General features: G+C 37.0%; 1 protein-coding gene across 1 annotated transcript in view; it reads right to left on the bottom strand.

The window, feature by feature from the left end:
• DHX15 (DEAH-box helicase 15) overlaps nucleotides 1-12,358 on the bottom strand; it is a 50,353-nt gene that overhangs the window by 22,944 nt on the left and 15,051 nt on the right. The window contains exons 6-7 of the mRNA XM_066548542.1: nucleotides 4,568-4,735; nucleotides 684-770 (exon numbers count right to left, since the gene is read on the bottom strand). Of these exons, the coding sequence (XP_066404639.1) occupies nucleotides 684-770; nucleotides 4,568-4,735 (255 nt within the window). The remainder of the gene's footprint in view (nucleotides 1-683; nucleotides 771-4,567; nucleotides 4,736-12,358) is intronic.

Raw genomic sequence — 12,358 nt, 5'->3', positions numbered from 1 at the left:
GCAAAAGTTAAAAAGGCTGAAAATGTGTACTACTATTAAAGGAAAAGACTAAGAAACCAAGTTATAAAGAAAGCTACATTTAGTGAAAAAAACAAATGAAGCCAGTGACATTCATATTTTATTTTATGTAGTTACTGGGTTGACTGTAGGAAAGCTACTTCAGTTCCTCTAAACTACGAAGTTCCAAGAGCCACAATACAAGCTTGATTACAATCTTCAGGGCTGCAACAGTACATGATAAATACTGACATGAAACAGCAGGGATCATTTCTTCTCATTTTAGTGCTGGAGTTTTCTACAGTGACTTAAAAGAGAAGGCTTCTAGAACCACTTTTATTTACTTTAAATACAATTTGTTTTACTTGAGCATCTTCAAGCATAGACTAACAGTACAAAACTGCCCTTCCTAAAGTATCTAGAAAAAACTATATTCCAAGTCAAACACCAAATTCTCACATTTCTTTCTTTTTTTTCAAAAAATTATTCTAGCTAAAGTTCGCAGACTAAGTGCAAACCGTAAAAATTGTAAGTTAAAAACAAAAAAAAAAAAAAAATCCAAACCAACCAAATTCAAGATTTCAACTCTAAAAAGGTCTGTCAAGTGTTTGCAAAGAGAAGAGAAGCCTGAGCAAACCAGATTCCATCACCTTTCCTACTATAAAGAGAAAAAAAAAGGTACTTACCTTCTGTTTTGCAAAGCCAGGATCAATCACAAACACCACGCCATCTATTGTCAATGATGTCTCAGCAATGTTAGTGGACACCACAACCTGTCAAAAAAAAAACCAACAAAACAAAACAACAAAACCCCAAACGACTAAATGAAACTACTTCATCCTAAAGATGAAGGGCTCCAATTCTGTCTCTGCACAAGTAACTTTCAGTAAACTTTCCATCACTTAATCAATCACTACCAGAGCTCCTCTCCAACACTTTCACAGGATGATCTGAAATCAACCAGAGGAACTTCTAGTGAAAAGAAAGCAGTTTTCATCCACTGTTTTTTGCTCCCCTATGAGTATATTTAACATAACAAATATTAGTTGAGAAAAAGAAGAACAAAAATTTAACCTGTGAAACCACTACTCAATTTTTTTTCACATATTGCTAGTACAAAACAGCAAGTTATACTGGAACTCTTTAACATCAAGAAGTAATTCTAGCTTTTTACCTTTTTCTGAAAGCCTGAACACGGTAAACTGGTTAAATAATATTAAATTGAATGTTATAACCAGAACAGGATTTTTTTAATTTGGTTTGAAATAAAGCTGTTACCAACACATTCCAGCTACAATTGTGAAAATATGTATTTAATTTCTACTGTCTTTTTCTATCACCAGATAGTCAAACATCTTTACAAATCTTTAATGTTACATTCTTAGCCTTTCAGAAGGTTAAGTCACATGCAAAAATTAAAGCAAAGGTGACTACCAGAGTTCCAAGGCTTGATTTGCCATCATTTTAACTTTTATGTCCAGAGACGCAGTGTAACAAGCTGTGGATACCATTAGCTCTCATCCCAACAGTGACCACACAATCAGGTTATTACATGCTATTATCTCAGAAAAGATCCAAAACCTGCTCAGGACTTCATCTTAAGTGCTCACCCTTCACTCCCTAACTCAGAGCATTCTGTCATTAGTGCTTTCAGTTTATCAATTAGAACTGGAGAGACCCCTAATACTTAGTTCAGAATTACAATGAGGCCAGTGACTGCTGATTTCCCTTCCTGCTTGCTGATCACTTTGCCAGTCAGCTACTTATCACACTCAGCTTGCCTCTTCTTAAGGTCTAAGCTTGCCCAAATACTACAATATATTGAAAGCAGTATTTTAGGAAAAACACTGACAATTATTTTGGAATTACAGTGTTTCACCCTAAAATGACGTGCTACTTAGAATTCCTCAAACAAACAGAAAATAATGTGCACATCATTCACAGATGACCTGCACAAATTAGTCAGGAGATAACAGCTACAAATATCAGTGCAAGTCAGTGCAAAAATCTCAATACATCTTCATTAGGAATTTGTAAGGCATTTAATATACAAATTAAACTCATACCCTCATATTAGAACTCTAGTCAATCCACATTTAGCTTGCTGCTATAGAGTATACCTCATTTAAGTTTTGTGTTTTTCTGTTTCTGCTAATGTACAGAACCATCCACACCCAGATTTTTGAGCAGAGACAAAAGGTTTTTATCCTGCTTTTAACCATTGATTTCTATTAGGACACTTCAATATCAGAAACTAAATACAGTTAGCGTGCTTAGTCCACAGTGGTACAACAATTTAATTTGTACCTGAATTCACTCAATCTATACAGAATTTTTCTAAGGTAGAAGGAAAAAAGCTATTTATACAGTGGATTCTATTGCACATACATGTATCATTTGTTAATGTCACATTGCTTAAAAAATGACAATGACTGTAAAAAAAGAAGAAACTTTAAAAAAGGCTGAAGAAATAATATCTTTCAAGTCTAAATCAAAGTACAAAGCTATTTGAACATCAAACAATTGAAATTAGCACTTAACTACATAAAATAATGATTTATAATTAACCTTCGGTATAGTTTTGCAGTTTCTGAGATTAATTTGAAAACTTTATTTTGAATATTAAAACATACATAGTATCTACATCTAAAAACATATCTGTACTGCATATGTATTAACTAGCAATGCTTAAGGCTGCTGAAACAGAAACTAGAATGCAGGTTGACAAGAAGGGATAGGATGACAAGGAGCCTTTAACATAGGACAATAGAAATGTTAAGTCATCTTTGTCTTTCTCAATTAAAAAAACATTCTTAGTAATTAATCAGAATATTTGTCTGTAATCTTAAACCTTCTCACAATAACAGCTGCTTTCTTAGCTCAAAGAGGAAAAAAATGTGCAAAGTTGTCAAGGTGCATCACTACCAGCTGTTACCACCACTACTACAGCAAAATGCCAGATTGCTTCCAGCGTCTCTCACTCCATGAAGTTAAAGCTCAGGAGATAGTTAGACAGTTACTGCAAGCACTTCACTTACACTTGTATGACCATTAGAGCCTTTGAAAGGATTCAGATCAGCTACTAGCTCCCTCCTCAGCAGTGCTAAAATCTAAGTTCAACTCCCACAAAGGACAGGATGAAAACAGACATTTTCTTAAATAGACAGGCACAGTACCACTTTACAGTTTCACTTTACAAACCTTGATCACTAAGACTAACTAAAACTAAACCAACATTAAAAAAAATTACAACACAGATGCACTTTCACTCGTAGTTAGATTTGTTATGGGGATAAAAAGTAAAATGTGGGAGCCAGAATATTTCAGTCAAACATGAAAACTAACATCATAGGTCTAAGTCTGTTGCCCACATGCTGTGCCTGCTTTTCCCTATAGCAGGCATCTTTTGGGAATAACAACTTTTCTTGTAGTAAAACAGCTGCTACACCAAGAGTGTCCTCCTCTCAGAGACTGGTACTGGCTCTGTCATTTCAATGTAACAAAAACTACACTCTGCACTTGTTATCCTCTTATGCAGAAAACCAAAACCTGCCTATTCTGAAGGGCATAGTTTTAAACATGAGTGAAAATTTAATTAAATACACAGCTATCACTTATTATTTAAAAGCAATTCCATTCATTTAAGTCATTTGCAAATACAATTTTGTTGCAGCATTAGTTTCATGATTTGAGACTGAATGCTTTCTGCAATCTACTTCTGCAGGAAGGGGAAGATAATTTCACTAAATTGAATAACTGATTTATTCTTCCAGAACACTAGAAAGTTGTCACTAGTATTATACACGCATTGTACTGCACAAAAAACAAAAATAATCAAGGAACAAACCCTGCCTAGAGCACATAGTATGATTCAGCTTTGACCTTCAAAATCTTAGCTTTGTGACTGCCAGTTCTGCAGAGCAGGAGTTTAGTTTTAGGAAGCTTTAATATGACTCCTTTCTAAAAAAAACACATAGCTTCTACTGTGGATTACTGGAGCATTGACATTAGAGTTTTTCAGTTTCTCAATCCATTTTGCCTAATGAAAGAACCTTAATTCCTCATTTATTACTATCCAAAACACAAACCTTGAACTTCAACATACTTGTTTTAACTTGCACCTTGTCATAAACCTTAAGAAACAGATAAAACCTGCCTGACAATCTACCCGTAAGAGACAGCCCAAATTGTCTCAAAAAAAAAGGAAGGAGAAAAAAGCACATCTAAAAATAATTACTTATGGAAAAAATCCCATCCTCCACATAAGTCGTATTTCACATAAGAAACTTAAATGAATGCCATTTCTATTCAGTCAAATCAAACTGTTAGCACAATATCCTGGCCCTATACAGACGGATGACAGAACTTTGATCTGTACGGAGAGACAAATTTCAAGTTACCTAAAAACTGTAATGTGATAAAATACTGGATTTTTAAGGCTTCATTAAAAATACCCTTGTACTCGTTGCTGTAGAAATATATTTAAAGGAGCTGAAAGGCATATTTCATGACCCATGCAACTAGGAGTAGCTACTTAGAGAACAGAATACTAACACAGCTTAATATTTACCTTTCTTCCTATTGCTCCATTTTGTTTTTTCGGTGGGGGAGGTTCAAATATTCTTTGCTGTTGCTGTGGAGGAAGGGTAGAATACAATGGAATGATTTTTATGTCACCAACTTCAGGACCTAAGTCATCAATTTCACGTTTTATCCTCTTGCAGGCTTCATCAATCTCCTGCAAAACAAAAATACTGGTTAGAAGAGAACTCCATGGAAGAGGAAGCATATTTAGAGCGCCTATGACAATCAGATTAAGTATACACCCTGAAGAACAATCACAATAACTTCTACTTTAAAAAATAAAAAATCAATCAAGGTGCTTACTGAATCTGCAATCAAATTTCCACAATACTTCAAGATGTTTCAGCTTCTATACTCTAATGAACAGCATAATTTGCATTCAACATCCTTTTTCTTTTAGTCATGTTTCCTAATTAAATCTCTACAAATTGTACTAAAATTGAAATCTCTCACCCTGGAATATTAAACTGCACTCATGACCTTTTCAATTTTCACAATCTGAAGGAAATTGATGTGCAAGATATTTTAAATAAGCCAATTAAGCTTTAATGTCACGTATCACTAATGCAATTATATGGAAGATTTGCTTCATTGTACCTAATGAGAACAAACACCTTTACAGTATAAACATGGAAACTCAAAACCAAACCTCTCAATCCTAGGCTTCAGATCTTACTTTAGAATTAAGTGAAATTCCATTTAAGCTTAAGAAAAGTCAGTGAAATTCTCTGAAGATGAAAGATGTTTTATGCTTTTTTCTACAATAGTATTTTCTAGCCTATTTTCTGCTTACCATACAAAACAGTTCACCACAGCCCAATTGTTCTAAGTTCATTTCATTTTCAAACTACTACATTTAAGCCAGCTAGGTGACCAATCGTTATGACAAGATCTAAGTAAAGTTGGATTGCAGAGAAATTTAGGTTAATGAGTAACATCATTCATTACCTCTAACTTAAAAATCCCAACAGAGCCTTCACTAGAGTAACTAAGAGACACGCTGACCAACTCTGAACCACGGAGGGGAGAATAAAGTCATGACAAAAAGCAACGGTAGACAAAAGCAATAAAATTTACTACAGCATTCTCTGAGAAAAGAGGAGAGACCTCCCTTACCACATTCACTAGCCTGAAGCTGAAGTGAAACTTTCGACCCTAAACCAAATACACAGAACTGGTAATCTGAAGGTTCTGTAAAAGGACTGCTTTAAAAGTGATTTGAAAGGCAAAAGCAATCTCCATTTTAGAAATCATAAATTCAGGTAGATCTACACCAAATCTGGGTCGTTCACTTGTTTTTAAAGAGACATTTACACTCTCAGCACAAATGCATTGAGTATGTTTTAAAGAAGCACAGACAATACTTGTTCTGTATTGACCAGTATATACAATTTAATGTAAGCATGGCAAAAGCCAAATCAGCACTGGATAAGCACTGGCATACCAATTCAGGATTTTCTATGATTCTAACTGTACGCAGAACCACACACAGATGATAACTAAAACTGGTATCCCCAAGCACACAAGATAGAAGGATTATGTGAAGCAATAATAGTTTCAAAGAGTTAAGGATACCTTTGAGTGTTCAAGATTTGTTTGCATCACATGAAGATATCTAAACCCAGAAATATGACACATATAGTTGAAGGCACAATCCTATATTTAATCCTTTAAAGAGTCAGTAAGTCTAATTCAATCATCTCACTTTATTCAAGTATGAAAGGCTTCTTAAAAACAAACAAACCATACACTTTGAAATATTTGCACACCATCTACTCCAAACAAATTCATTATAAAACCCCTTCCTGGAATAAAGATTATTGCAACAATCTGCACAGAAGAAGACACTTCTCAGGCAGAACAACAAGGTGGAGTGAACTTGGATTGTATTTGGATTATGTCTGAAAGAGTCCTCAAAGCCCTGAACTACCACACTGAGTACCTGAGATAGTGGGTAAGGGGGTACAGGAAGTAGGAACAGACACAGGATAAAAGGACCCATGATGCCCAGTGCATCAGCACCAAGGACCTGCTTGAGAGTTAAAGAGAACAGGCTTAACATACAAAAAGCATCAGACTATCAGCAATGCTGAAGTTACTAGATTGATCCTAGTTCTTCACAAACAAGGCTTCTTCAGACTAGTACTTGAGAAAACTTCTCAGTAAAATAATATTCAATGAACTTGTCCATTGATGCACTCATGCTAAAAAAAGGCGACTACCAAAAGGTAAAAAACAAGCAGGCCACAAAAAGAGGAAAGACTACACTAGCATTTGCCCATTTTTCTCAAGCTGCAAGTGTCACAACACATCTGTACTTCACAAAACCCAGTAATCAGACTTGTCCCAGACAGTCATCTCAAGTACTTTAAAGCTTCCAGAAACTTGCTCTTGATCCCATCAAAATAAATTTACAATACACAGGCAATAGCTCTAGTTACGCTGCAACACTATGGAAACTAGAATCAAGCAGCAGTTAAGAACCCCTCAGTACTACACTATGAACATTAACATGGAGTCCTCAACATTCTTCCACACCTTGGAAAAGCTTCCAAAACAACTACAATCAGTAAAGAGAATCTATTTCTTTTTATATGTACTAGTGACAAACAAGGTACTGGGGTGTTGAGTATTTTTCGACCAGGAGAAACAAAGCCACATCAACATCCAAGTGACAGTAAACAATTTTTATTTTGAACTTACAGCTAAGTAAAAATAGCTTAAAAAAGAAAAAAAAAACAAACCAGCAATCTGGAAAATAATTTTATCAAGATTATTATTATTAAATCAAATTTATGCTAATTGAAATGGTGTTCTTTCCAACAAATGTGTGTGATTAAGACTGATTCTAGACAAAAACCTGAGCAGGCGCTTTGTTTTCAAATAGCTGGTGGGCAACAGGCAATATTTAGAATATCTCTCAAATTAGGTGAATTTAATTCAGGAGTTTAAGTATCAGTAAGCAACTTTAAGACCCCAAAAAGCTTCAAGATTTCAATGTCAACTTCCATTTGTGCAAGACCTAAGTCCATATGAGAATCAATACTTAGCACTGTATTGTTTCGAAAACAAAGACCAGGGTGCACAGTTTCCCTTCAATTTATAAGTAACAGTAGTGCAGCCATCAATATTTTTACAGAACACTAAGTAGGTTACTTTATGCCTCCTGAATCTGATAGGAATTTTAGTCCATCTTGAATCACTTTTCCAAAAAAAAAGACAGGTTAATGGCTAGTGCCTAAAAAAATCCCAAAACCACCTGGATTCACCAACTTTTACTCCTCTCACTGAAGCTGTGTTTTTTCTGAGCAGCTAGAAAAGGTCCACCAAAAAGGCAAAGGTCCACCAGCCCAGAAGCAAACTTTTGCATATGAAGCCTGTTAACAAAACAAATGACTCCTAAACTCTCAGAATGCCAGGACTGAAACCCGGACTACCCTAAGTTTTCCTGTGGCTTAACTTCAAGAGTACCACTTACAGGACTAATGGTTACATCTTCACCTCATCATCATCTTTGATGCATACTAGTAAATCCTTACCAGACTGAAAGCACAAACAGGACTTTGTTCATGTCCTGAACAAAGTATTACTAAGTAATATTCATCAATACTCACTTTTTTCCCCTAAAGAAAATACAACTTACAAAAGCCTTATTACTAAAAATCTTCCAGGTATGACTTTTAAAGCCTGTCTGTGCCAGTTCCTGGCTCCTCAGGCTCTGTGTCAAAACACATAGCAAAGAGAAACCTGGAAGTAATTGAACCACAAACCAATACCTTATCAGCTGCCTCCAATAACACATTTCCACTGCTCTGTATCATCTCACTACTTCAATACCTAACATACCCTGGCTCTGCATCAAAAACTAAGGATTTGAATGCATTATTAGCAGTTCATCTAAAAGGAGCTGTATAAAATTAATCACACAAGAGACTGATTTTGCCTATTATGCACATTACTTTTTTCTGCTGTTGAAAATGAAGTCTTTATTACATGTTCAAGCTGAATGCTCAGTAGAAATTCCCTTCCATTACTTTTCCTGATAGCATTTTTGCAGTCAAAAGTAAGGTGTTCATACTGGAGACCATGAAGAACAGAAAAATATTCTAGGAGCAGTTGCACATCTTACTGAGTTAGTGCACCATGTCTTTAAGAAGCAAGTTTGTGCTGAAAAAAATACGTGATTCTTACTAGCTCCATTACAAGCTCCATTCAATGGCAGGCAAAAAAAAAAACAACCCCAAAACCCACAAACATTAAAAGAAACCCAGAATGACAAGCAGCAATGCAGTTCACAGAATCACAGAACAAGAGGCTGGAAGGAACCTAAAGGATCATCTAATCCAACCTGTCTTGTCAAAAACACAGTCTAGGAAAGACGGCCCAACACCCTATCCATCTGAATCCTACACGTCCAATGTTGTGGAACCCACCACTTCCCCTGGGACTTTATTCCAATGGTTGATTATTCCCACTGTGAAAAATTTTCCTCTTGTGTCTAACCACAATCTCATCAGGATTAACTTTTATCCATTACCCTCATCTTCTCATGTGGGTCCATGTAAAAAGGGAGTCTCCATGTATGTTGTAGCCACACTTTAAATACTGGCTCATGATGAGCCTTCTTTTCCTAAGGCTGAACAAACCCAGCCCCCTCAGCATTTGCCACTCCTTTGAAAATATTTGTGGCCTCAAGTTGCTGAGTTACATTGCTCTTGCAAATCCAGCCATCCTTGCCTTCTGTTTGTGTGCCAGACTCATCCGTGCTGCCATGGAGAAGGTACAGTGAAATTACACTGATAGTAAGCAGCAGTTACTGAATGAGGGACCATGAGTTACCCCAAACTAAAGTGATTCCACTGCCAGCATGCCCTCTAACTCACAGGCCAGAGTGGGCTATGCAAACAGCCAGTGAACCTGCTGGCCAGGCTCCATTCAATCATAAGGTCAAAGCTGTGTCCCATCTTTACATAAACCCTTTCTACAAAAAGATGGTGACTAGTGATGTCATTTAAGCATATTCAATGGGACAATTTGAGCATTTGGCATACAAAATAGCATTCAATGAATTTGTAAACATGGTCCTTGGGAACATTATTGCAAAATCCCTTTCTTCAGCTGACCTTGTATTTGGTACACCCAAAGAATCTCACAGGATGACCAAAACACCTTCCTCCTTTCAGCATTTGAAGAAAATTAGTATTACTGCTCTTCTTTCAGTTCATGCTGCCCAACTCCCCAAATACTTCCTATTTGAATCTAAACAGGACAACTTGTGCTCACTCTTAGTACACAGTCGTCCTCTTTTAACCTCACCCAACCACTACCACTGACACCAAAGGAGTCGTCAATTTTTACTTCAATTAGCACATAAGAAAGTCTCTATTTTCTTGTAATTACAGAGTTCAACCAGTCTCACAGTGATGAAAATATTGTGCCTTTAAAATAAATCCTCATTTATTAAACTTTCTATCAAAAATGTTTTGTAACTCTTTTATAAACCACCAGTTTTACCAGTATCATTTTAAGCTTTTCTAGAATACTGAACTTCACAGCAACAATTTTAAGTATATTTATCAACAATCAAGAACACTCCTGATCTGTACTTCACATCTCCAAATGCAGCTTAGATACTCCCTCATAAATGTGTAACAATGCATTTGGCTTTATAAAAAAAAGGGTGACAGAGAATACAACTGGCATTTGTAAATGCCCATGTTACCAGAACAGGTAAGACAGTGGTTGTGTCATTATTTCTGTCTTTCCCACCCCACAAGTTTCATCTTTAGGTATGTTACACCTACTCTTGAATTACTGATCTTAATGGAGTGTAAAAATCTAATACTGTTTTAGGAGAACTCCAGTAGGAAATAAACCAGTTGCCTCTCAGATCTGCAAGCTTAACAAATGTGTATCTACACAACTAGACTACCAACCTTGTAATCCTAAAGACTGAGAACAAGTTTGACAACACCTATTGTCTAAGAAAGACATGTTGACTGAAATGTAATTATGCTTTTCTCTTGTGAAACAAAATGCCTCTCAGTTTCCAATTTCGCCTGTGACTGATGACAGGCAACCTAGCTTACAGCTATCCAGGTGTAGTGGGCTGATGCTGGCTGGATGCCAGACACCCACCCAAGCCTCTCTATCACTCCCCTCTGCAGCTGGACAGGGGAGAGAAAATACAAGGGCTCATGAACTGAGATAAAGACAGAGAGATCACTCATCAAATACCACCACAGGCAGAGCAGGATCAGATTAGAGATATTAACTGAATTTATTACTAACAACATCAGAGCATGATAATGAGAAGTAAAAGAAAACCCTCAAAACACCTTCCGCCCCCCCCCCCCCCCAGCAGCACAGGGAGACAGGGAATCGGGGTTATGGTCAGCTTATCACAAGATATTTCTCTTGATTCTCAGGAAGAGGAGCCCTTCTGCTCCAACATGAAATCCCCTCACAGGAGACAGTTCTCCATGAACTTCTCTGACATGAGCCCATCTCGTGAGTAACAGATCTCTGCCAGCTGCTGCAGCATGGGTCACTCTCCACGGGTGAATGGCCAAGGACAGACTGCTCCAGAGGGGGCTCTGCTCTCCACAGGCCCTCACCTGGTCACAGCCTCCTGTCAGACATCCACCTGCTCCAGGCATGGGTGTCTTCCATGAGCTGCAGGTGGATTCTGCATACTCATCATAGATCTCCATGGGCTGCAGGGACACACAGCTGCTTCACCACAAGCTCCAGGATAATCCCAGTTCTGGTGCCCAGAGTACCTCCTCCCCCTCCTTCTGCACTGACCGTGGTGTCTGCAGAGTTGTTCCTCTCACACGTTCTCAACTTACTCTTCTCTGGCTGCAATTACAACTGCTCAATACAGATGGGTATTTTTTTCCTTCTTAAACATGTTATCACAGAGACATTACCACCACTGGCTCAGCCTTGATCAGTGGCACATCCATCTTTTGAGCTGCCAGGGATTGACTCTGCTGGACATGGATGAAGCTTCTAGCTTCCAGCTCCTCAAAGAAGCCACCTGCTACCAAAGCTTGGCCATGAAAACCCAATATACCAGGTTATATCTTTTTTGAACACTGGCATTAAACACTGAAATGTTCCTGATATAACAGGGGGCTTGTTTGTTTTAAAAATCTACAAATGAGCTTTCCTCCTTACAAAGCTTGTAGGACAAGTCCTGTTTCAAAATGTTCATTCCTAGTGTATTTTGCTTTTAAACATTCTCTTCTGTTATTAATGTCCATTAATAAAAGCAGTTCATACAATGTAATAACAGACTTTTGCTCCTTTCAGGATTCAAGAAGGAAATTTTTACTGAACACATGTTTCTACACCATTAACAACAATTTTATCATCATCCAGTAGCAGGCTAATACAATTAAGATTCCTTTAGTTTCCAAACACATTTAAAGCTTCTTTTAATTTTCTGGGCATGACAACACTGAATCTTCCTCACTATCTCCAAGTTTCATCATCTTCTCTATGTCTTAACTAATCCATACTAATTAACTGCTATCCATCTTAATTCCCATATGAAATTACTTCAAAATCATTTGGATGAGAAGACAGGAGCCAAAAAGGAACCCTATTCTATCACAAGCCACTGCAATTACACCTCATTTTCAGCATCTTAAACTCTCAACAAGTCACACTTGCAGCATTTCAGCTAAAGCATGTTCCTTTGCCGTAATTTAATTTAGCTGTGTATATGCACCTTTCTGGCAAGTAAAACAAATAATCCTGCACTCTATTG

Source organism: Molothrus aeneus, chromosome 4, assembly GCF_037042795.1.
Source record: "Molothrus aeneus isolate 106 chromosome 4, BPBGC_Maene_1.0, whole genome shotgun sequence".
In the NCBI taxonomy this organism is placed as follows: domain Eukaryota; kingdom Metazoa; phylum Chordata; class Aves; order Passeriformes; family Icteridae; genus Molothrus; species Molothrus aeneus.
The sequence above is the reverse complement of the archived record's forward strand: the minus strand, read 5'-3'. Positions and strand labels throughout refer to the sequence as shown.